The 24,389-nt window shown below is 47.3% G+C and overlaps 2 protein-coding genes across 4 annotated transcripts in view; one reads left to right on the top strand and one right to left on the bottom strand.

Annotated features, from left to right (window-relative positions):
- ak6 (adenylate kinase 6) overlaps positions 1-1,252 on the bottom strand; it is a 7,115-nt gene extending 5,863 nt beyond the window's left edge. The window contains exons 1-2 of one of the 2 annotated variants that reach the window (XM_085424296.1): positions 1,142-1,252; positions 523-592 (exon numbers count right to left, since the gene is read on the bottom strand). In XM_085424296.1, the coding sequence (XP_085280422.1) occupies positions 523-559 (37 nt within the window). In that variant the 5' untranslated portion in view covers positions 560-592; positions 1,142-1,252. Of the gene's footprint in view, positions 1-522; positions 593-669; positions 812-1,141 lie in introns of those variants that run through there. The other variant, XM_085424295.1, reaches the window with a different exon arrangement.
- On the top strand, positions 910-24,389 carry rad17 (RAD17 checkpoint clamp loader component). Of its 2 annotated transcripts, none has more exons than XM_085424285.1 (17): positions 910-941; positions 1,177-1,277; positions 2,308-2,517; positions 6,593-6,664; positions 6,917-7,052; positions 7,939-8,075; positions 9,319-9,371; positions 10,656-10,781; positions 11,735-11,804; positions 11,881-12,001; positions 12,085-12,261; positions 15,121-15,224; positions 15,304-15,450; positions 18,940-19,068; positions 21,991-22,111; positions 23,181-23,238; positions 23,788-24,389. In XM_085424285.1, the coding sequence occupies exons 2-17, from the start codon at positions 1,239-1,241 to the stop codon at positions 23,978-23,980; spliced, it is 1,893 nt and encodes a 630-aa protein (XP_085280411.1). In that variant the 5' UTR covers positions 910-941; positions 1,177-1,238; the 3' UTR covers positions 23,981-24,389. The 2 variants fall into 2 exon arrangements, with proteins under 2 accessions (XP_085280411.1, XP_085280410.1); XM_085424284.1 differs by having other exon boundaries at positions 913-941; positions 1,174-1,277.

Raw genomic sequence — 24,389 nt, 5'->3', positions numbered from 1 at the left:
TGGACCTGAAGCTGCTGGAACGCGTTCAGTGTGCTCTGGCATTCATTCTAAGAGTAAGCACAATCTAACGCCCCGCTCCAAAACACAGCACTTCATCCTCCCCCGTGTGCACGGAGGCGCGATCATTGTGGGACACGGCAGCTCCACGCGAACAGAGACGTTTCACCGTATAATCAGTCAGAATAACTTTGGTGTGCTGACACGTGGGTCCAAGGGGCAAACGCTCCAGTATACCCCGCGACATAATTACTCGGGTTGTTCATCATGTCACCCCTCTGTGTGCGTGGGACGGGTACATATCTAACAGCATCCAAATACACTGTACACCATTTTTATCATCGTTATTATCGCAGCTGCAGCTTCACAGGACGCGATGGCTGAGATCAGACCACATGGACTCAGCTCCCATGATTACAAACATGTTGAACACCTACTAACTACCCGACATTTAACCGCAGCGCAGGCTTCGCGTCTGCAGTAGGATAACTGCAGAGAGTAACCAGGTGTATAAATGTACCGAACCTGTCAGCAGGATGTTCGGTTGCTTCTTCGTCTTCATAGCTCCAGCAGACACGTGTTTGATGATCGACACCTGAAAGTCAGAGCAGTGCTGTTATTCCTCCATGTCATTCCAGTCAGACCAGTAACGGCCAGAGTTAACTAACAAACCTGGAAAACTGGGAACCAGTTCGATGTAAAACTTTGTTTTGTTGTACGCTATAACCGGACTGATTCCACTGCCGTAAACTGAAGCTTTACGTCAATATTACGTCAGTGAGCAGTCAGTTAGCGACAGTTAGACAATTAGTTGTCGGAGTTTAAATTTTACAGCTCCGCACGAAGTGTGTGGGAAACATACGTGTGATTGGTTCAAACTGAAGTTTCCATTGTGCCCGGACAAGAGTGCGAATCTCTGAAAAGCCAGCTGTGTTTCGTACGAGGTAAAGCGAAGTTATATTAGCTTAACAGAAGCTGCCGTCCGAATATAAACTGTGAAATGTGTAATTAGCTAAACAACAGTAGCCTGAGAGACGTTTGTTATGAGTTTGACACTCGACAGAGGTCCTGGAGTCTGGTCCCTGTGGCTTAACTAACAGACGCAGTAAGTTAGAGATGTTGTCCCGAGTGCTGCGATATTTACGGGCTGTGTTTTCTCTCTCGTTTCGTCGCCAGCAGCTGTTCAGGTCTCCGGTCCTTCACTAATCTACTGTTCTCTATGGGAAACAGCAGCTTTAAGGATGAACAAGCTTGTGGCAGATAAAGCTACTGAGCGCAGGGTAAGTAACACAGTGGATTTCGGGAGGGGAGCCCGGGGTCAGTGGGGTCACACTGCAAACAGGAAGTATAGAAACCGTTACTTTATTACAAAGTGCTTCCATTTACATAATCCACGTCCATATGACGTTGTTTGCATGAGCAGTGTCCAGAGTAGAGTTTCAGTGTTCATTTCTGTTTGGTTTAAATATATTTATTTCACTAAACTTCGCAAAACTCTGACGCTTCTTTCATACAGCCCAACCAGCACTGACCCAACCATTATTTAGGATCGTACAGTAATCACTCTGATGTGCTAATACACACCTCAAATACTTAAGACCAGCAAACTGTCAAATGTTCTGGTCACACTTGATTCCTGTGGAAGCAGTAAGGTTGTATTAGTATGTCAGAGGACTGCATGGATCCTGCTGAAAGCTGTGTTTTCCACATAGCTGTACCTGTTCAGGTATCACCTGCATCTCACATGTTTATTAAGGAATGTAATCTTTCCCCGACCTGATTCTCGTACCATTATTTTGAGGTACTAGCTCTCCATTAAGCACAGAGCAGCCAAGTACCTCTTTTGTCATGTTTTGCATCAATAAATTATGTATTTTTTGTACTTCGTGTTAGGGCTGGGCCATATCATCATATATCATATTATACCGTTCATGGTAATACCGGTACAATGTTAGGCAGCGATAAGAAAATAAAATATCGCGATACAATATGAGTAAAACCGCATGTGCAGTGCCTTTGTTTTCATACGCACATGGCAGAAAAAGCATGGCGGCGATGGCGAATGAGGAGAGCGAAAGCGGATCGTTGAATGAAACGATGTAGCTTTAATGCACATAAAAAAACAGCTGCTTGTTTAAGTGAAAATACATTTATGTTTTTTTTTTTGGGGTTTGTTTTGCACTAATAAAGTTGAGGAGTTGTAAAGTATTTTGTCGTGTCAGTTATATCGTTATCACAAATTTTCAAATGTATATCGTGATAAATATTTTTGGTCATATCGCCCTGCTCTACTTCCTATATATATAACAGGCAAACCATTGGGTGGATCCGTCCTTTATTGATTTGAGAGAGGAATGTTCTTCTCTTTCTGGAAGAAGAAATGGCAACCCTGTTTTATGCTCCAAGGCTGAGATAAAGAGGAAGAGGAAAAGAGAAGCTAGCGTCTCCTACCTGCTGAAGGAGTCGTCTCAACTGGACCAGAATGAGCCCTGGGTGGACAAATACTCACCCCGCTCACAGGTCAGCACCTTTGCTTGTCATGTACAAACTGCCCTTCACAACACAGTCCACCCACGTCAGCTCAGGTTCAAGTCCGGCATGCTGTCGTGAGCTTTCAAGGCCCTGCATAGCACGATGGAGTCCCCTGATGGGAAACCTTCTACCCACTCAGGGTCTCACCAGAGGTAACTGTAGACTGGAACAGAGTCCAGTCACAGAAAGACCCACTTTTTAATCAGAATAAAGCATCAGGACAGTAAATTTTGATCTGTTGGTCAGTTTCTACTGCTTTGGTGTTAGTGAAATTAGTAACAGGTGTGCCAGAGGGGCAACAACGAGACAACTCCCAAAACGAGAGTGGTTTTACAGGCGGAGGTCCCTGATAGTTACCTCCTCATCTTTTTTGTTTTTGCACTAGTTTTGCATTTGTCTGGGCTCGTTGTCTCAACCAGTAACATGAGGTGACACCTGGACCCTACAGAGGCTGTACAGGTAGTCATGCTCCAGGATCAATACATTAGCATTGCTGCATCTCCCAGCACAGCTGGAGGAGATTCCAGGAGACTGGCAGTTCTTCTAGGAGAGCTGGACAAGGCCGTAAAGGTCCTTAACCTATCAGCAGGGCCAGTATCGATGAGCATTGTCAGAGCTACAAAATGACCTCCAGCAGACCACTGGTGTGAATGTTTCTGACCAAACAATCAGAATTAGACTTCCGAGGGTCAGCCGAGGCCCCGGTGTCCTCTAGTGGACCCTGTGCTCACTGCCTGGCACCATGAAGCCTGATTGGCATTTACCATCGAGTTCCAGAATTGGCACCTCTGACGCCAGGTCATTTTCAAAGATGAGAGCAGGCTTAGAGCTGAAAGCACATGTGGTAGACATAATGGGTCTCGAGAACCTGTGGAGAACATCCCTGTAAAGTCATTCAGCATGACTGGTTTGCTGGTGGTTCAGCGGTGTCTGAGGAGGTATACCCATGGAGGGACGCGCAGACCTCTGCAGGGTAAGCAACAGCGCCCTGGCTGCCATTAGGTGCTGGGCTGAAACCCTTGGACCTATGGTCAGGCTGTATGCTGGTGCAGTGGGCTGCTCTTGGTGCACAGCAATGCCCAGCCTCATGTGGTGAGAGTATGCAGTCGCTCCTGGAGGATAGAATAGAATAGAATTCAACTTTATTGTCATTGCACATGCACAGGTACAGGGCAACGAAATGCAGTTTGCATCCATCCAGAAGTGCTTTAGTGATATAGATATATTACAATATATATTAGCAATAATATAGATATGTGAGTATATTACAGAAATGGGTCTATTATGGTATGTTATAATGTACACGGTATGAAGTATGTTATGAATATGCTATAACTATAAGTATGTACAGGCTGTAGTGAGTACAAGCTATGTACAGGATATGAACAGGATATAAATATGAAAAACTATACAGAATATGAAATAAATAACTTTACAGAATCTGGGATATACAGCTATACAGAAATGGGAACTATGCAAGTTGTAAACAGTTGTAGGATTAAAAATTATCGAATGTACAGAATGATTATTTACACAGAGCTATACAGTAGTGCAGTTAAGATAAGTGAGGGTGTAGATAGTTTCTACAGAGGCTATATAAAGTGCTGGTGGTTGTGAGTGGTGGTTCAGTCCATGTTATTATTGTGTGTTTGAGGGTACAGTTGTCCATTGTGTGTGTGTGTATGTTCAGTCCATGTGTTAACGTGGGTCAGATGTCAGGAGGCAGAGTTCAGGAGTCTGACAGCTGTGGGGAAGAAGCTGTTCCGGTACCTGGTGGTCTTAGTCCGGAGGCTCCTGTAGCGCCTCCCAGAGGGCAGGAGGGTGAAGAGTCCATGTGATGGGTGACTGGGGTCTTTGATGATTTTCCCAGCCCTTTTCAGACACCGCTTCCTGTAGATGTCTTTTATGGCAGGAAGTGGTGCTCCGGCGATGCGCTGGGCAGTTTTCACGACCCTCTGCAACGCCTTCCGGTCCGAGGCAGAGCAGTTCCCGTACCAGACTGTTATACAGTTGGTCAGGATGCTCTCGATGGTGCAACGATAGAAGTTCACCAGGATGTCTGAGGACAGGTGGTTCTTCCTCAGAGTCCTCAAGAAGAAGAGGCGCTGGTGAGCCTTCTTGACCAGCTTGGAGCAGTTGGTCGTCCAGGTGAGATCCTCGGAGATGTGGACTCCCAGGAACTTGAAGCTGCTCACACGCTCCACAGCCGTCCCCTTAATGTGGATGGGTGGATGTGGGTCAGCATTCCTCCTGTAGTCCACGATGAGCTCCTTGGTCTTCTCGGTGTTGAGCAGCAGGTTGTTTCTGTCGCACCACTCAGCCAGACGATCCACCTCCTCCCTGTAGGCGGCCTCATCGTTGTCACTGATGAGGCCAATCACCGTGGTGTCATCTGCAAACTTAATGATGGTGTTGGAACCATCAGCAGGTCTGCAGTCGTGGGTGAAGAGGGAGTAGAGGAAAGGGCTCATCACACAGCCTTGTGGTACACCGGTGTTCATCGTGATGGTAGATGAACAGCGGTTATCCAACCGGACATGTTGGGGGCGGTTGGTCAGGAAGTCCAGTAACCATTTGCAGATGAGGGAACTGATGCCCAGGTCTGTCAGTTTCCTGATGAGTTGTGAGGGGTGGATTGTATTGAACGCTAAACTGAAGTCTATAAACAGCATTCTGGCGTAGGTGTTGTTGTTGTCCAGGTGTGAGAGGACAGAGTGCAGTGCGATGGAGACTGCATCCTCTGTGCTCCTGTTCTGACGGTATGCGAATTGGTGGGGGTCCAGGGTGGGGGGGAGAAAGGATTTGAAGTGTGGATGAAGGGATTCATAGTATTGACTGGCCCCCACGCTGAATGACACCAATCCAAAAGAACACCTCTGGGATATTATGGCTACGTTCACACTGCAGGCGAAAGACTTTTCTGACCCTGTGCGACCATCTATCCGATCATGGTGTGACAGTGTGAACGGCACAAATCCGATATTTTCAAATCAGACCTGGGTCACTTTGGTATGTGGTGCTGAATACGATACAAATCTGCGACTGCTGTTTGATGGTCACGTCGCATTAAATCAGTCTTTTACGTCACTGACACAAGACAGACGCCAACTATCAGCGCCGGAGAAGACATCGCGAACGCTTCCTGACCATCCGGTGAAACTGTTGGGAACAACGTTGGAGAAACGTGAACATTTTATTTGTACTGTATAATCTGCAGATTCTGACAGAAATCTGCAGCTATCCTTTGAAGCTCCTCTAAAACAGCAGTAAGGATCATTATTAGACCAAATGTAGATAACAAAATAACTTAAAGCAAAAATTGGGAAACGTAAAGTCCGAAGTCTTTATATTAAGGCCATCAGTCACATGACACTGTTGGTCTGGGTCTAAACAGAGCGCGTTGTGTGTGACGTCTTCTTTTGCGCTGCTTTGAGCGTTCACACTAGAGCGCGTTTGCTGTCACATTTTATTTGTAGTGTGAAGAAGCAGACAGAAAAATCGGATTTGATCCAAAAATCTGAATTGAGCATCAAGACCTGCAGAGTGAACGTAGCCTCAGTTCTTGTTCCATCTGCCAGCGAGCAGCTGTCCATGAGCTCAGTGATGTCTGAGGAGGTCTCCCACAACTCTGTCATCTCACAGAGCATGCTGTGACATTGCCAGGTTTGCCTGCAGGGGCCATTACAAACTAGCCTGTCACATCATTTTTCCACTTTGACTTTGGGGTGTCTGTAGACTGATCTTGACTTTAATTCCTGACACGTTACACAGTCAGTGTAGATCTACAGGACGATTTCTCTCCATTGAGATCTGATGCTTTCAATGTGTTCCTTTCATGTTTTGAACAGTATGTTTGTAGGTTTGGCCAATCAGCACTTGGGAGAAGTTCATTTGAAGTTTAAAGGCCTCTTGAGACTAAATCTGTCTTAATGTTTATTATCAGTTGTTGCAGGTTTGATTGTGTTTGTGTGGAAGATGAATGATCCCGTCCTGTGTTTGTGACGAGGTATTAGCGCTGACTGTGTACTGAGCGGTTTATGCTACGGTGTGTCCATCTGTGTAGGCTGAACTAGCTGTCCACAAGAAGAAGATGGAGGAAGTTGAGAAGTGGATCAGAGTTCACACCAACACAAAGGTAACTACGCTTTGCATTCGTACACTGAGTGAAGTAATCACGTTCAAGCAGTTCATGCTCTGATTTTTCTTTGAGTAACAGAGATAATAATGCTTCATCCTCCCTGACAAAAAGAAAATGAGTGATTGCTGGTGGAAAACTTCCCCTGCGTGGACACGTGGCTCAGCCACAGCCGGAGTTCTGATCATTTTAGGCCCTGTTGTCTGAGGAGGCTGTAAAGTCGGAGACTCAGTTTGAGCCTTTCATCTACAGAGTGGTATTTTGCTGCTGACGGGGCCGTCGGGCTGTGGAAAGACGGCCACAGTCCGTGTGCTGTCCCTGGAGATGGGCCTCAGGGTTCAGGAATGGAGTAGTCCCACAAACCTAGAAGCATACAGCAGCAGTCATGGTGAGGAAACATCTGTCTGTCCTCCTCACACGTGTCAGCGGGACAGTCATCAGCATGAAGAGGTTACCTGTAGAAATTCAGTGTGATGACTAAACCTCACCTGTGCTTAATAATGCAAATTCATTTAACAGGTATAAACTAAGTCAGATCATCTCTGGATAATAACCAGTTTCTGTCTGGACTGGAACAACAAAGAAAGTGTGTTTGGTGTGTTATTGCTGTGAAAGCCTGTTTATTGGCCCTTACATGGGGCCTCGTTTGTTAGGAAAATACATCTGTGGTTTCCAATGTTGTATTTGCCAAATCTTCCATCGTCCAGTCCAATAAACTGCACTAAACAAAAGTCAGTAGCAGGATAAGCTGGTTGGAAACTCCATGTGTGCGTTTGTGCTTAACCCACAAACGCGTGTTGCTTATGACACCACCGGCACCGTTTAAAGCGACATAAACAGGCTTTCCAGCTGTGTCAGATTTATACAAGAAGCATCACAACAACAAAGTAACTGACCAGAGACAAAGCTCCTTGTTTCCTTACTTGTGCTAAATTAGGACATTTTGGCAAATGTGAGATGTTCCAGATGGAGAGCGAAGTTTATCTTGCTCTGCATGTGTGTTTTATCTGCACTGAGCAAACCGCTGCTCATCAGGAAGTCTATACATGTTAACCAGATAGCACATCATACCAAAAGTCTAGCATGCAGAGTCTGTTCTCATATGTGCAGGTGATTACTCCTCAGGTAACCAAATGCATAGAGCTGGAGGGTGTGGGGGCACAGTGACAGTGTTGTGTTCTTGTAGCCATCCCAGTACTAACAGAAGACCACGTGCCTACACTGTAGCATACAGACTTCTGCTTCTCGTCTCTGATGCTCTAAACTTTTACTAGAGTGGCGAACGAACGGCTTCTCCTCCAGCTCTCAGTCGTCACAGTTCCAGGATTTCCTCCTCAGAGCCAACAAATACAACTGCCTGAAGATGGCAGGTGATGGAGGAGTCGCGCACAACAAGCTCATCCTGGTGGAGGTATGACACACAGAGACTACTCCAGTGTTTCACTGCTGTTCATTTCAATACGACTGTACAGCTGTGGGAAGATATTATGGTCTGTATTTCAGTTTGACTGTTGCTTCATTTCCTCATAGCTCAGGGCTGGAAGGCAGTGTTAGAAATCCCTCGTTATTCATGGTGATGTCGAAGGCATCTGTTCTTTCAGTGCGTGTAACTCATTTAACAAAACTCCTCTGGTGTGAAAACAGCGCTGCGATTCATCGTCTCGTGTTATGCTCTGGGATTTGTTTTGTGCTGTCACACAGTTCACTGCTGTCGTTTTTCACTGGCAGTTTGCAGTGGTCACTAACACATCGAGGAGCTCGTTCCTAAATGTGGGTCTGCGTCTATAACACGGCTCAGCCATGAAAACAGAAAACTGTACAGTGCAGCTAACTGGTCCCAGTACAGACACCGACACCACAAAGCTCTTCTACCACCTAACCACGAGGCGTGTGAAAGAGTAAGGACAGAAGTTACTAATGAGAAAGAGCCGTCGGACGCTCACCGTCAACACCAGACTCCCCGCAGTGCACCACAAAGACTCAGAGACACGAGCAGCAACACAAACACTCGAGTTGCATCGTTTATTTAGTGTTTGAGGACGTGTGCAGTGCAAGACACGTCTGACACGTGGACGAGTCAAACAGCAGAGCCCTGTGTGAGCTCAGTGCTGCACTTCAGCAGAGACAGAGACGCCACAGTGGATGTCTGCAGACTCGTGGAGCCCACATGGGCTCAGCCACTGAATGAAAGGTCCCATAGACACCACAGTGCTGGTGATCTGTGCCGTGTTGTTTTCATTTTTAATGTTGTGGCTTTGGTGGGTTCAGGGGGTTGGGAAGCTCATCTTGTGATCGGAAGGTTGCCGGTTCGATCACAACTGCTCTGTCTGTCTCGGTCGTTGTGTCCTTGGGCAAGACACTTCACCTACTGGTGTTGGCCAGAGGGGCCGATGGCGCGATATGGCAGCCTGGCTTCTGTCAGTCTGCCCCAGGGCAGCTGTGGCTACAACTGTAGCTGCCTCCACCAGTGTGTGAATGTGAGAGTGAATGAACAGTGGTGTTGTAAAGCGCTCTGAGGGTCTCGAACGGCGCTATATAAATGCAATCCATTATTATTATTATTATTATTATTAACTGTGGCATATAAACTATATAGTGGTGTAACGCAGTTTTGTTTAACATGCGTACATTTATACTCTCGTGTGCCTCTTCAGGATCTGCCAAACCAGTTCTACAGGCAGCCCGGAGCCCTGCACGAGGTCCTGAGGTAAGACCTGATCCCAGGACTCTGTGCCGTGACAAACAGCTTCACATGTTTTACATCATCAAACACATTTTCATGTTAGACGGAGGCATCAACAAATAAATACAACCTGCAGTTTGTAAATGATTTTATTTATTAGGGGTAAAAACTATCCACACACATTACACACACGCTGTAGAGGAAGTAATCGCCCCACTGGTTAAATCATGGACCAACTGTGATTAACAACATTAAGATGAAAGTTCAGCTTCAACATGGAGGTGTGATTACTGACAGACCCGATGAATCATAAGTGCACTGAAGTAGGTCGTGGTGGTGCCACAGTGAGAAGAACCTGCTGGAAAACAAAGCCGTCGATGTTCATCACTCTAGAAAAGGTTACAAAGCCACTGCTGAGGCTTTTTGAACTCAGGTGAACCAGGATGGGAGCCAGTGCTGAACCTACCAGGGGCCATCTGTGCTGCCAACATGAATCCAGAGCATCGTGTAAACGGCACAGTGACCTTCTGACCTTCTCTGTACTTCTGCATCAGCACTCTCACATCAAAGATCACATCTGTAGAGCAGCGTGTTCAGGGTCCAGTCTTTATCTCCCTGTAGTCACTGCAGCTCTGCACGTCACCTTTGGTATTTCCTCTGCTGCCTAAAATCTCTTCCTTTGAGTATAGACAACATCGAGGTGCCCCTCATATCATTGACTTATTTTCTCAGGAGAGGATGTGACACTAGTGTCTTGCAGTGTGTACTTGTGCTTTAGATGGAGGGCTTGTACAGAGAGGACAGCCCCTGGTGGTTCCTCTGTGCTACTGACCACGCTGTCAGACGCACATATTGTGGTCTGTCTGTCAGGTGATCAACAACCCAGGACACGAGCGAGGCATCCACCTGCATCGCTGTCAGCTTTTCACCCATGAGGGCTGGCCTGATGGTATTAAATACTCTGGAAAAGTCCAAAATCACGTCCTCGTGGTGCCAAGCTGACAGAAAGCGTCTTTTTATCATACCTGCAGTTTTTCACAGTTCATTTGTTTTCACACAGCAAACAAGAACCTGTTTCTGTCCTTTTAATGATTTCTTTGAAGTGTTGAAGGTAGGATTACAGGGTAAATACTTAGTTACACCAGTACCAGCATTCCTAGTTTACATTTAGGACCAGGTTGGCCTGATTGAAGCCTTGCTGCATGCAGTGGTCTGTACACTGACTGCACTGTAAGGTTTATAATGTTTGTGTCACCAAAGCAGTGCTGTGTGGTTCCTGCTCTCAGATTCTGTCCTTGTGTCTTTCAGGCGTTTCGTGAGGACCAGTCAGTGCCCCCTGGTGTTCATAGTGTCAGACAGCCTGAGTGGAGACGGCAGTTCACGCTTTCTTTTTCCCAAAGACATCCAGGAGGAGCTGGGCATTAGCAGCATCAGGTTCTGGAAACTGTGAATGTGATTTGATAACCAGCTGTTACACACACTTCATCCTAGGCATCTTCAGATCTTGGTTTCACTGAGTCCGTAGTTGCAAACCTTGTGTAGTCAGAGCTCGATTTATTAAATAAGCAGCTAATTATGCATTCAGACCCTGAAATGAACCGTGGGAGGATGAACATGTGGATGCACAGTGCAAAGAAATCAGACCACACGTCTCAGCGACATCTGCGCGCCCATTGCAGCAGGAAAAGATGGGGCGGGAGGCACCTATAGGCATCCCAGGGAGGGGCAGCGGTTATTTCCGGGCCCCAGACCCAGCTACAGCTGCACACACAAAGGCCATTTGCTCAGTTAGTCAGTCACTCACACTTAACCCCCCCACCCACTGATGACCCAAGTCTTTGGCCCATCTGCACACTGTGTCCCAACACCAGTCGTCCACTCAGTTACAACAGACACACAGTAAAGGGACAAGACAGACTGGTCTGGATCTGGGACAAACTGCACCAAGCAGCAGCTGCTCGCTCACCTGGAGGCCCCACCCAGTGGGTCTGTGGACACCCACGAGCCCCCCAAGCGCAGACCAGACATCCCAGTGTGGGCGAAGCAGCCAGGAAGGCGCAGACCTTTACATGCTTACTGGCAGTCTGACTCTGGAGGCATCTACGTACCAATATGAGGTCACATTAAGGCGCCACCTAGTGGCAACATTAAATATGCATACAGTTGTATGTATGTATAATCATGCAGCATGCATAAAATTACACACGAGTTTTGATTTTGTGCATCTCAAAGGCCAGAGAGCTGTTTGTGTTCCTCTCGCTGTATAACAGCGTTTACATGTTTGTTATGATTCCATTTCACACTGACTTCATCATCATCATCAACTTTTATTCGCCACATGCAGTAAACTGCAGTGAAATGAGTGTGTGTGTGTGTGCGTGTTCCAGCTTTAATCCAGTGGCTCCAACTGCAATGATGAAGGTTCTCACTTGCATTGCAACCCAGGAGGCAGCAAAGGTGAGACTCTGTTCACATTCATTTGTGTGCGTCTGTGTTTGTTGTCTGCATTGTATTTGTGTGCTGTTCTAAGCAGAGCTGTAGAAGCATGTGCGTCCCAGACCAGACGCTGTTGGAAACACTGTGTTCAGGAAGCTCGGGAGATATTCGCAGTGCCGTCAACAGCCTCCAGTTCTCCTGTTTGCCCACTGATAGCTGTAAGTGTACAAATACATGTTAAATTATCTATAAATGACTTTTGATCCTAATGATTCAGTTTATTCTCACTAAAACTTTTCAGGCACGTCACTGGAAACAGGTTTATGGAGGACAAAGAAGGACAGGTCACTGTGCAGAGCTGGTTCCACAACAAGTCAAAGGAAGAAGAAGTCCAAACAGGAAGAGGCGCTCGCCATTGGAGGGAAGGATGCCTCTCTCTTCTTGTTCAGAGCACTGGGAAAGATCCTGCACTGCAAACGTTAGTCACTCCCACTTTCAGCTTCCTCTCAGCTGCTTTTGTCATCTCTGCAGTGGCAACAGTAAAATGTCTGATCTTTGTCAAAACTTACATTTATCCAAGTGAACAAACTCAGCTAATAAACACCCACTGTTTTCTTTATGTCTTTAACCCACTGACTCTCCCACTGAGCAGGGTGGAGCAGGGTGGAGCAGCTGCTGGGAGTCACATTTTCAGTTAAGGGTCATTAAGAGGCCCTGCTGTATAATTTTAGGTAGATAGTAGGTGAGTGGGTGTGAGCCAATCCTCAGTCACAACAACATTTACAGGAACATTAAAATCATTGAATCAAACCCTGAGGAGATGATGAGGTCACAGCTATCACTAAACAAACTATTACATAATGTGATTTATTACAGAGTTGTAACAAAACAATAGATACAAAGAGTAGTAATTATAAATATCCCAGTATGTTACAGATTAAATGTATACGTCAGACTGCACCATATTTCCTCTGTAGCACATGCAGAGATAGTAAAGGGTGGGAGGTACTGTCCAGCTCTTCCTTATCTGACACCACCTTAAAAAGCTCCAGCTCCATGCCCACAGTGTTACTGGCCTTGTGGATCAGTTTGAGTGTGTTGGGAGTCACGACCCTCGACCTGTGGACTTGCCTGAGTCTTCTTATTTGTCTCTAAACATGGCCGTGAGTGAAAGTGACAGGTGTGGAAGGGGTGTCAGGGCTTTGGCTGTGGTGTGGCTGTGGACTGCAGGCTGACTACAGTAACTCAGTGTTGAATCTGTTGAACACATTCGACCTCCTGGCTCTGTGCTCACGCTGTCAGCTGTGCACTACAATAAAACACATGCTGAATGACCTGCTTATGTTCTGCCATAGTTTCTGTTCTGTTTTTAATATAATTGGTCTGTGACTAACTATAGTGAACAGTAGGGGTTGAGAACGCAGCCCTGCAGGGATCCAGTGCTGAGTGACTTGACTGGACCAACTTTGGGGGGGGGGGGGGCTGGGGTTGTGTGGGAGGGGTGGTCTCAAACCAGGGAAAGAAGCAGGTGAGCTCCTCTGCTGCTGTCGGGGGTTGGGGGGCACTGGGCTTGGAAGGTGGAGAGGGCCTGGATGCCTGTGAGACCTGGTGGGGGTTGTCTGTGAAGGAGCCCTCTGTCCTCCCCCTGCAGGCCTCCTCGGCCCGTTTGATGCCCCCTCCTCAGGTTGGCTCTGGCTGTGCAGAGAGCCGTCCCTCTGAGCAGAGCCTGGACTTTTCTCATCATCCAGGTTTTTGGTTTGGGAAAACCTGGATAGTGTTGGTCACTGTCACATTGTCTCCAGGTCCAGCTGTCCAAAGATGAAGCAGTCCTGAGGAGAGCATCATCTGGACATGTTTTAATGAACCGGAGGGTGGAGGGGCCCCTGAGGGTGGTGTAGGCAGGGATGAGGAGCAGCGAGAGGCCTGAGGTTACTGTACACATGGTCCAGTGTCCTGGCCCCTCTTGGTAGGACAGTTAACATGTTGGTGGAGTTTAGGGCCGAACATTATTAAAGACCCCAGCAGCAATCTGGACGCCTGCTGGGTGCTCTCTCAGCTGTCTGCTGATGAGAAGTTGGAGGTGGCTGAGTGATGAGCTAACGTTAGCATTGGAGGGGATGTAAACTATGGTTACTATGGCTACCATTAGTCCCCGACTGTCTCAAAGGTAGATAAATAGGCCTGAATGGACATGGCCTCTATGTCTGCAGCCCTGGAGTACATAAGCCCCCACCCCTTCCCTTTGTTTCGGTGCTGGTGGTGTACGGTCCGGACCGTAGCTCCACTGAGGCATTGAGGCTTAGCAGGTGGAGCCAGGACACTGTCGGACAGAACAGTTGGAGTAAATCTTGGATTGTAGCTCATCCGTTGTTTCCTCAGCGTCACTCGCTGTTCCCCGATGACTGAAAGTGATCCGTGCGTCACACAAAGACACAACACGCCATGAAACCATAGAAACAGAAGCTGCGCAGCAGTAAGGAGCGCTGTGACGCTCGTACAGCCGTACCAACTTGAATAGGTAAAGATAAATGAAAGCAATGATCAGACTTTGAGCAGTCTGGCAGGAGTAGAGTTTAATATGCACACTGATGATTTACAGGGAGACGTGATTGAATTTGACTCTAAAAATATATTTTGTATTAGAAGCGGTCTAACATCAGGAGGTATCACAGTGCTCACACACACCTGTGGGATGGCTTTGAATCTTTTTAACATTTTATTTGAAGAAGTTGATGAAGTCATTGAGTTTAAAGGCGAGCTTGGCTCATCAGTGCTGAAGACAAACCTGAGGTTGTCCTCGCATCAGTGATGAGTAGTACCAGGTCCTGCCACCTCTTTATTGTCATTGTTCATTTACAGTGAGATTGTAGGTGCTCCACCGACTGTTCTGGAATAAAATCTAAATGACAGACAGCAGGAATAAATAGCAAACAGGAGAAACTGTACAATCGAGAGGGAGGCACACATTAATGTTAAATGTAAGAAAAATGCAGAACATTATGTTTAGAGGAGAAGAGACTCGACACAGTGAAACCAGGACCTGATTCTAGCTGTGAAACACAGGAGGATGTAACACAGCATCGTCTCACTGGCTGCTTGTGACGTCAGTCACTCTGCGCTGACTTTGCTTAATAAATCACATGAATCTAAATCTGCTCGGTCAGTTTGAAACCTTTTAATAATGAAGAAGAAGAACCGTGTTTTTCTCTGGTGTTCTGTGTAGTTGGGGGAGCGTGCTTGCTGTCAGTCCAGCTGCTGTTTCACCTCTTTATCTTCTGCAGGAATGAGCATGTGGATACTAAAGCTGCTGCACTGTGCCTGTGATTGTCATTGACAGGAGAGAAACATGAAGGTGCTGACGGAGCGGAGGGTGGTTGTGGGCGTGGTCTACCGTCCCACCTGCTGCATCATCACAGAGCAGCCTTACTAGTGGACCCTGAGGTGCTGATCAGCTGTTGTATTGATTTATCTTTACTTACAGGAGCATAAACGGTCTTTGGTCTTCTCTTTCTCCTGTCAGCTGGTTGTTGAGCGTTCTCACATGTCCGGAGAGTTCTTCAGCCTGTACCTTCACCAGAACTACTTGGACTTCTTCTGCGAGGTGGAGGATGTGGAAAGAGCCAGCGAGTATCTGTCTGATGCCGACCTTCTCACTGCTGATTGGACGGTCAGTCCTAACATCATTCTCATTTCTGTGGTTGTTATTTCATATCATTGTAACATGTCAATGTGAGGAACCAGCAGCCCGATGCAGGAGCTCAGTCCCTGATCCTTGGAGTCCCGGCAGTGGGCAGTACAGAGATCAGAACCCGGAGATGTGCTCATCTCTGTGCTGAGTGTTTAGACTCTAACACTTCAAAAGGGAACTAAATGAATGAACAACATGGTGCCGGTGAGGATGCTGGCTGTTACTTGGCGTCCTCCTCATTTCTGCATTTTTCGTATGTTTTGAACATTTTTTTTTTTTTTAATGTTTTGGAAACGTGATGCACTGATCACCTACGACAGAGAGACTCTTACACAGCCCACAGCATTCACTATCTGGGACCACACCAGCAGACTGGAATGGAGGCTTGTCTCGGCTACGTGATTGGAAAAGAGCCTGATAGCTGATGAACAGACGGCATTCTTCTAGCTAAAGTCCAAACTTTGGAAAACAAGCTGTCTTTATTTGCACGGAGACATGGCTTACTTCACTGGCCTTGGCTGTTGTTGCTGCGGGCATCTCCGCTCACTGCGAGGAGAGGAAGGTGTCGGGACGCTGGGAGGAGGTGGCGTGTGCACACTCACTGAGCGATGGTGTTTGGGTGTACAGTTTGATCTTGGACACTTGATCGGAGAGTTTACAGCTGTGTTCTGTACTGCTGTTTATATCCCCTCCCACGCCGACGCAACGCTGCCACGCGACGAGCTGTATGATGTCATCGACCAGCAGGAAGCACTACACCCTAAAGGGGCTTCCACTGTGACGGGCGACTTCAACAAAGCCAAACTAAAGAAAGCTCTGCCAATGTTCTCCCAGCATGTAGACGCTCCGTCGCTCAGCCACAACATCCTGACCAGCCTTCGGCGAATCAGGAAGCTCCGGGCCAGATAACATGGTGCTTTCAAAGCACGCACTCATGAACTGGCAGCTGTCTTCAGACATGTCACTGCTTTTGTCTTTAGTCCCCTCATTTGATGGACCACCATCATCCCCAAGAAACCTAATGTGAGTTTAAAAAGGAGAACACTAAGGTCGATTAGCTCAGAGCTTTGTTTTATATCTTCTCTTTGAACAAGATAGAAATGTAGGAGTAACATGGCCTTACAAACCCAGCAGTGAGATCTTAAGAGATCCACAGCATACGGCTCTTCAATGGGTGTCACAGGGTCCCCAGGAAAAACATTGTAAATGTAAAATAATAAAATAAATATTCTTCTGCTGCACAGTAATGGCAGGTTTGTAATAAGGCAGATCGCGCTAACATAATATGCACTGTTAGTTGATTATTTACCTGCTGCATTAACGGGAGAGGACGTGCAAACGTTACCGCTGCTGCCGGGCTGAGATTCACGAGTCCAGAATTAAAAACACGACATTCATTTAAGGTCATCGTGTGTTTTGTGAGCAAATGCTTTTGCATATTCGTAGTGTTTCCTCCCTTAAATGAAATATCTGCTTTGCAAGTATTGCAAGTTGCCCTGTTGTCATCCGTTCTCATAAAGTGTAACCAAACTTTTGAGCGTTTGAGCCGCCGTGTTTCCTGCCAGGTAAATGACGCTCCGCAACGCGGTGACGTCATTGAGGGCGACTGGAATCGATAAGAGAATCGAATGGCAAACAATTCCAAGGAACTGAAACAGTGGGAACCGGTTCTCAACAAGAACCGGGTTTCGACACCCATCCCTAGTCCTGAGGTGCTTTGAGCGTATAGTGAAAGCTCACATCTCCACTCTCTGCTACACTCAGTCCTTTGCCTACAGGACAAACAGATCAGTCGCTCCGCACTCGGCCCTCTCCCACCTGGACCATAGGAGCACACATGCTGTTTATTAGCTGCAGCTCTGCTTTCAGTACTATAATTTCATCCAGGCTCAGCATCAAACTTTGGAATCTGCACATCAGTGACTCCTTATCCACCTGGATCCTGGACTTCCTGACAGACAGATCACGGATCAGCAGCGTCACATCTTCTCCTACCAGAAGCTTCTTGTTGACTTATGGCTAAACTGACAATCAGCCGGTCCAGGTGGAGATGAGTGCTTACAGAGCAGAGGTGAGTGCCCTGGCATCGTGGTGTCAGGACAACAACCTGCTGCTCAACGTCAGCAAGACCAAGGAGCTCATTGTGGACCACAGAAAACTGCAGGGTGGAGGGGACACCCCCATTTACACTGAGGGGACAGAGGTGGAGAGAGTCGGATGGTTCCTGGGGATTAACATCAGTGAGGATCTGACCTTCTCACATCACGTGGATGTAGTCACAAAAACAGTGAAACAGCAGCTGTTGTTTCTGCATCGGCTGAGATTTAGCATGGACTCTGTCGATGCACCAGCAAAGTATTCTGTCTGGCTGTAGCTGACCTGCTGTGGCACCTGAAACGCTCTGGACCACCAAGCTCTATGGAGGGTGGTCAGATCAGTGCTGTATATCACCAGGTCTGAGCTACCAGCATCCAGGACCTCTGCAGGCAGCGCTGTGGGAGGAAGGCCCAGTGGATCCTGTTTGATCCCAGCCACCCAAACCATCTACGCTCCTGTCAGGCAGGAGCTACAGCAGAATCCACAGCAGCAGATTCGGGGACCGTTTCTACCCACAAGCCACCAGGCTCGGGCAGCGGTTTGATCCGTCTGTCGTCTCTGCTGGAGTTTAACTGTGAACATCTTGGGTCCAATAATCTGGACTGTTCATATTACAGAAAACCAAGGGAAGAACCCGTATCGCCTCTTCACCTAAAGGCCGGATCGACTCGGCACGGTTCACCACATTCTTCAGGGTTTTCCATTAGGCCACAGTACCTGGTCCCAGGTCTTTTTTTAGTACCTGAGCAGGCACTAAAATGTGACATCATCAGACTGTATGCCACTGATTGGCTGGTCAGTAGCGTCAGTTGACGAGTCATGAGAACTGCCCGAGTTTGAATTTTCCCCCGAGTGCGACAAAACCCACAGACTGAGCAGCAGGTGTATCCGTGATTCAACGTCCACCTTTTTGGTAGCGCTCGTCTTCCATATTAATTCCACTGTAGGATGCTTGGACACGTTGCTATGACGACAACCTGAACGTCGGCGGAGTGCGACTCTGACTGCAGAAAGATAAAGGCTGTAAAGAAGCCTCAGCTGGTTAAACTGTGTTAAATACAACACACAGTTAGAAGTAAGTTACTTCAGAGAGATAAACATGCCAAGGAGCAAACGCTGGTCCTCAGATCCCTCCTTTGTTCTCACATGTTGTTTTAAAACACCAAGAGGATGATGGTGAAAAGCACACAACCAACAGGCGAGGTCACAATGCCCTAACCCTCAGTGCGGCGGGATCACACCTGCTCGCAGGTCCAAGAGTGGAAACTTCTGTTTTTGCTGCTACAGCAGAGCTGTAAGTGGCCTGTAGTGTACTGCTGCGTGTGCTGTATCTGTGTCTCCTGTATGAATGGCCGTCTGTACTGTTTCCAGAATCGCAGCGTTTTGGGGGATTATGGGTCTTCAGTGGCCACGAGAGGCCTCCTTCACTCCAACTCTCAGCTGGCGTCTGTTGGCTTCAGAGCCCTGCACAAACCCAGCTGGCTGCTCGTCAACAGGAAGGTGAGTGACTGAGATCAGATGTCACAGCATCTGGAGCTCAGCTGTTAAACATTTAGTGTTACTTTATTACCTGTGACATTTCAAATCAGCAGCATGAATTTACACTGGACTGTCTTCATGAAATGGATTCTGTAGTTATCAGTAACTGGTTCAACATCTGCTTCCAAACTTCACTCATCAGCTTCTTTTTGTGCTCTGACTTTTCTCTTTTGTGCTATTTAAACTATTCAGCTTGTGTCAGTAAAATCTGACAGTATTTTCATGGAGGTTCATGACGCGACTCTAAATGCTTCTACGTGTTTTCAGCTACAGGCACCATTCAAAGTTGATACCAGGACATTGTTCCAGTTTCATGCTTCATCGTCAGCTTCAGTCAGAGACACACTGAGTGTAGGAGGGATGATAGAGTTCATCCTTCCTCTTCATCTGCTGCTGAGCCCATATTTTGCAGCCATAATTTTACCCACAATTCATAGAGCCACACTTCTTCTTTCAAATAGCTCGTCTCTCCAAACTAACAAATGCAAACATTTTGATGAAAGTGGATCCAAGCAGGAGGAGAACCTTCTAACTGAAGCATGGGGGGATATTTTAGTCTGTCTGAACAGCAGGACAGACCCTGTTTTTGTCCTCTGATGATCACATGTTTGACATCAGGAACATAACAAAAATATGTTTGTGTAGAACTTCTTGGCACTGAGTTTAAAAACCATTGCTTAGTGTCCTGGATTTAGAAGCAGTCCATTGATGGCTGCACCAGGCTCAGTAAGAGGGATTGGTCACAGAGTAACATGATGTGAGCCATCACTGCAGCTCAGCTGTTGGTAGGAAGGGAACAATAAACCACCCAAACCATATCTGGCCCTCTGTGGGAAAGTATTTGCCCAAAGCCCACAGTGACAACGAAACGTCTGGAAAAATATTCTGTGAACTGAAGAGTTCAGTTTATTTTGACAGGTTTGAGTCACAGCTGGTGCAGCACTAACATGGCATTTGATAAAACATCATCACACCAGTCAAACGTGGTGGTGGTGGTGTGCTTTGCATGGCTTACACGTGAAATCTGCTCTCTACCAGGAAACTGAACGAGAATGTCAGAAACAAACCAGGTTCACCTCTGAATGACTGATGAAGACACTCCAGCACCTTCAGTTTTTAAAAAGGCCCAAACCCCATCGGCATGAAGCTAAACAAGGGCGATTGTGGCTCAAGAGTTGGCAGTTCGCCTTGTAATCGGAAGGTTGCCGGTTCGAGCCCCGGCTCGGACAGCCTCGGTCGTTGTGTCCTTGGGCGAGACACTTCACCCGTTGCCTACTGGTGGTGGTCAGAGGGCCCGGTGGCACCAGTGTCCGGCAGCCTCGCCTCTGTCAGTGCGCCCCAGGGTGGCTGTGGCTACACTGTAGCTGCCATCACCAGTGTGTGCATGTGTTCGTCAATGGGTGGATGACTGGATATGTAAAGCGCTTTGGGGTCCTTAGGGACTAGTAAGGTGCTATATAAATACAGACCAGTTACCATAAACAGGCTGTTCATGCTTAACAACCCTCCAATGTGGCTGAATTCAAACGGTAAGGAACAGTTGGCCTAAACGTCTCCACATCGGTGTGAAAGACTCGCTGTGACTAATCATAAAGGCTTGATGGCAGCTATTGCTGCAGTCGCCTAGTGGGACGACTGCCAGTGAAGATGCTGTTAAGCCCAGTATGTGCAGGTGTCCTCTGAGTGGGAGACATTTAGAGCGCTTGCTATGAAGGAGATGGTGTGTAGCTCCAGGACACTCTTTGGTAGTTCGTTGTCAGATGCAGAGCCATCAGGTGAGCCACACCCTGGTGTGCTCTTTTCATGACCTGAGATGCTGAATACGAGCTGCGTTGGTCTGCTCTCGGGTTGCTTCCTGGATCGCTCTCTGTGATAACAACGAGGATATTTGTTGTAAATGGGGGGGTCCTCCCAACCCACTGTAGTGCAACATGATCCTACTGTCTCTGTATTCTTGTTGAGAGATGACCCAATGCCACAGAAGGTGTTTGGCTCCCTCTTGTGGCAGAACCGGGTGTTGCAGTCCAGGGGATGTGCAGCCTATGCATGCATGGGCGGCACATGTTTGGCCAGGTGTCATGTGGCTGGACACCGCTGAGGACCTTCTCTTGTGGGAGATGCTAGGCCGTCCTCTTCCTCTGGGGGACCAACTGTCTGTGACTGGGGGACCCTGAGTGGCAGTAGGTGGGATGTGTTTTCTAGGCCAGTGGGTTTGGATACTGGGATCCTGTGGAGCTGTCTGCAGGGGATTTTAAGTGTCAGCATGCTGGCTGGTGCCCAGTGACCTGGACAGACATGCAGCGAGCGGGTGGAGGTGTGGGCACGGCCTGGGTCTATGAAGGCACAGCTGCACGGCGTCGCCCTCTTTCTTTTTCTCTTCACGCTGCCGTGGCAACGGTGGTGCCAAAAGGGCCAGCGCCTGGATGCACTCATCAGAGATGTCACGTTTCCTTTTTCAAGAACACCGACAAATTCCGCCACCTTACCTCGCGTCTGGACGATGGTGCTGAAAGCCCTCTGTGGCTGCTCCGGTGAGGTGGAGACGTGATGGAGCCCAGCTCCTCCCAAAGCTCACTGCCATCAGTTGAGCAGAGTTTGTGGTCCCTCAGATCTGTCAGTCCATGTACACTTTTCAGTTGGACAGTTTCACCAAACACTCGCTCCCTTACAGCCCTGCAGTGGCTCTCTCTGAAACAGCCTCTCAGCCACACACGGCTTCAGTCCCCTGTGAAGTTTGGAGCGTCATAGTGATGTTTCTTATTTGGATCATTGCTCCTGTACAATAAGAGTGTATTTTTCAGGGGATGCAGTTTGATGCAAATCATTCCAAACTGCACATAGTGACCAGTGATGGTGTGCTAACTCTGCTGTTGTCCCTGGCAGCACTGGGAGAACTGTGTGGCTGCCCAGTCCTTGTTCCGGAGCTTTTGCCTGACTCCACTCAGCCTGCAGACTGAGCTGCTTCCATACTTGGCCAAACTCACCAACCCTATGAGGAACCAAGGTAAGGCCCACGGGTACACGGGGGGTACTTTCAGGGAAAACCTGTTTTATTAAGGAGTGGAGTTTGCAGACAGATGTTCGTTTGTGCCACAGCACCTCATTAGAAGTGTGACTCTGCAGCATCACTCGGAGGATCCAAACAGCACTGACAGCGCTCCAGTTGTTCCACTTTTTTTTTTTTTTAAATACTTTCTCGCAAGGGAAACCAACACATTCACATATTCCAAAATACACAACGCCTTGTTTTACTTACACATACTACATATTACACAGGTGCATGTTCCATTCAAACAAATTCGCAGCTGTCCCTCTGCATCACAGAGGTATCAGTTTCTAGTCTCTTGACGTATAACGATCCCATCGTTCCCAAAGTCTCTCTCCTTTCTCCTTCTGTAGCCGCAGTGAGAGGGTAATCAGCCTATGCATGCATGCGCTGTCAGCATTTTCCAGATGCACTGCAGTGTAGCAGTGACACATGTAGTGTAATAGTAGTGACACAGCGTTAGTCAAGCCTGTTTTCACTGGAAACTTTCAGTATAACAGTTTAACAATACCTGAAGGAACTTCACAGTATTGTTACCTGAGCACGCTGACCGTGAACAAACATCCTTCCTGGGATGTTGTTCGATCTTTTTAACCAGCTGCTTAAAGCCCTCCATTGCATCCATGTCACTGCTCAGTTCCAGTCACAGAGAGGTGCAGCAGTGATGCTCAGCTGGGCTGGTTGTAGTTTTTGCCTTAGAGCAAAGCAGGTTTGTTGTTTCCACCTGTCACTGTTAGCTAATACATCACGTCACCGTATCCATCACTCAGTATGATTTATTTAATTATTTTTGTGACTCGTGTGAAAATGATTCCTGATGTTGTCACAGAGTGACACAGACAGCACAGCTGTGTGGCCTCCTTACAGAGCTCAGAGCCGAGCATCATTACTGTGAGAATCACATGTTGAGTCAGTGGTAGTTGTTGCAGTGAATTGAGGCATCACTCACATACCTGATGTAATGTTAGTGATGTTAATGTGCTGAGCACAGCTGTGGACTCATGTCTGTGCTGCTCTGTTCCTACAGACCAAATCACATTTATCCAGGATGTGGGGCAGATGTCACTGAGGAGATTCTCCAGCAGGTACCACACTCTGTCATTTACTGTCAAACAGCACAGGATGTCTTTATTGTCACTACACAGTTGCAGGAGAGCAGGTAGAACAGGAGTGATTGGACTGAGGGTTGGATGGCTGTTTTCTTTCACCAGCTGTTTGGTCCTTGTTGCTGTTCTTTCTTTCGTTTCCTGGAACATGTCAGTAGGTTGGACGTGGTGCGCTTGTTTTATCAGCTCTGTTTGTGTGGCTCCAGCAGGCTGAGGTCATCATAACTGTGATCAGACCGAAGAACAAATGTTTCTGTTGTTTTAACAAAGTAACGATGTATTCTGACAGAACAGTAATAATGCCAACAGAACTTTGTGTGTTCTACTACAGCTGCTGCAGTGTTCATATTTGCTATTGTTACAAATGTACATGTTTTAAGAGTTTTCTTCTTTTGTCTCTTTAAAGTTCTAGTTGAGCTCCTGTTACCGTGGATACTGTAACACATCATAGTGGTGTCCCGTGTCAGTGACCTCACGTTTTAACCTGATCTTTGACCTCTGATCTTTGGTTTTCTCTTGTGTGTCCAGATTAAAACCAGAGGCTCTGACAGACAAAGAATCAGGCGAGCTGGAAATGGACAGTGAGGTGGAGGAGAAGGAGGAGGTGAAAGAGGCAGGTGGTGCTGAGGAGGGTCTGCCAGCCAGCCAACCCCAGCCCACCTTAAATCAAGTCCTCCTAGAGGACGAAGACCTGACCATAGAGGAATACATCAGTGACTGAGCCCTCTGTGCTGTATCCACTGATACGTTTGTGTTCTAGAGGAAGTTCTCTGCTTTGTGAATAAGTTGTTGAAGTTGGTACTTTTCTAAGTCACAAACCCACGGTGGCCCCCAGCGTGACTCCCAGCAGACCCAGCTCCTTCCACAGATGAGTGTTTCTGCCTCTGAGGTATCATCACCTGTCCCACAGAGCCTGCATGTCATCCTGTAGTTTTACACAGGCTGATAATCCTGAGGATCGTTCATCGTTACAATAATCTAGAAATCTCTCAAAGTGAAGCTAAATTATTTGGTTCTGTCAGTTAAACTTATTATTTATTGGTTTTGCTGAGTGACTGTTCAGGATCGATGACTGTTCCCCGTTACAGTCTGTTTAGTAAAGGATCAAGTGTATGAATAAATGTAAGAAA

This window comes from Rhamphochromis longiceps, linkage group LG12 (genome assembly GCF_057381845.1).
Source record: "Rhamphochromis longiceps isolate RC_006_pf linkage group LG12, R_longiceps_female_GT1.1, whole genome shotgun sequence".
Taxonomy (NCBI): Eukaryota; Metazoa; Chordata; class Actinopteri; order Cichliformes; family Cichlidae; genus Rhamphochromis; species Rhamphochromis longiceps.
Note: the sequence above shows the minus strand (reverse complement) of the source record. Positions and strands in the feature narration are given on the sequence as shown.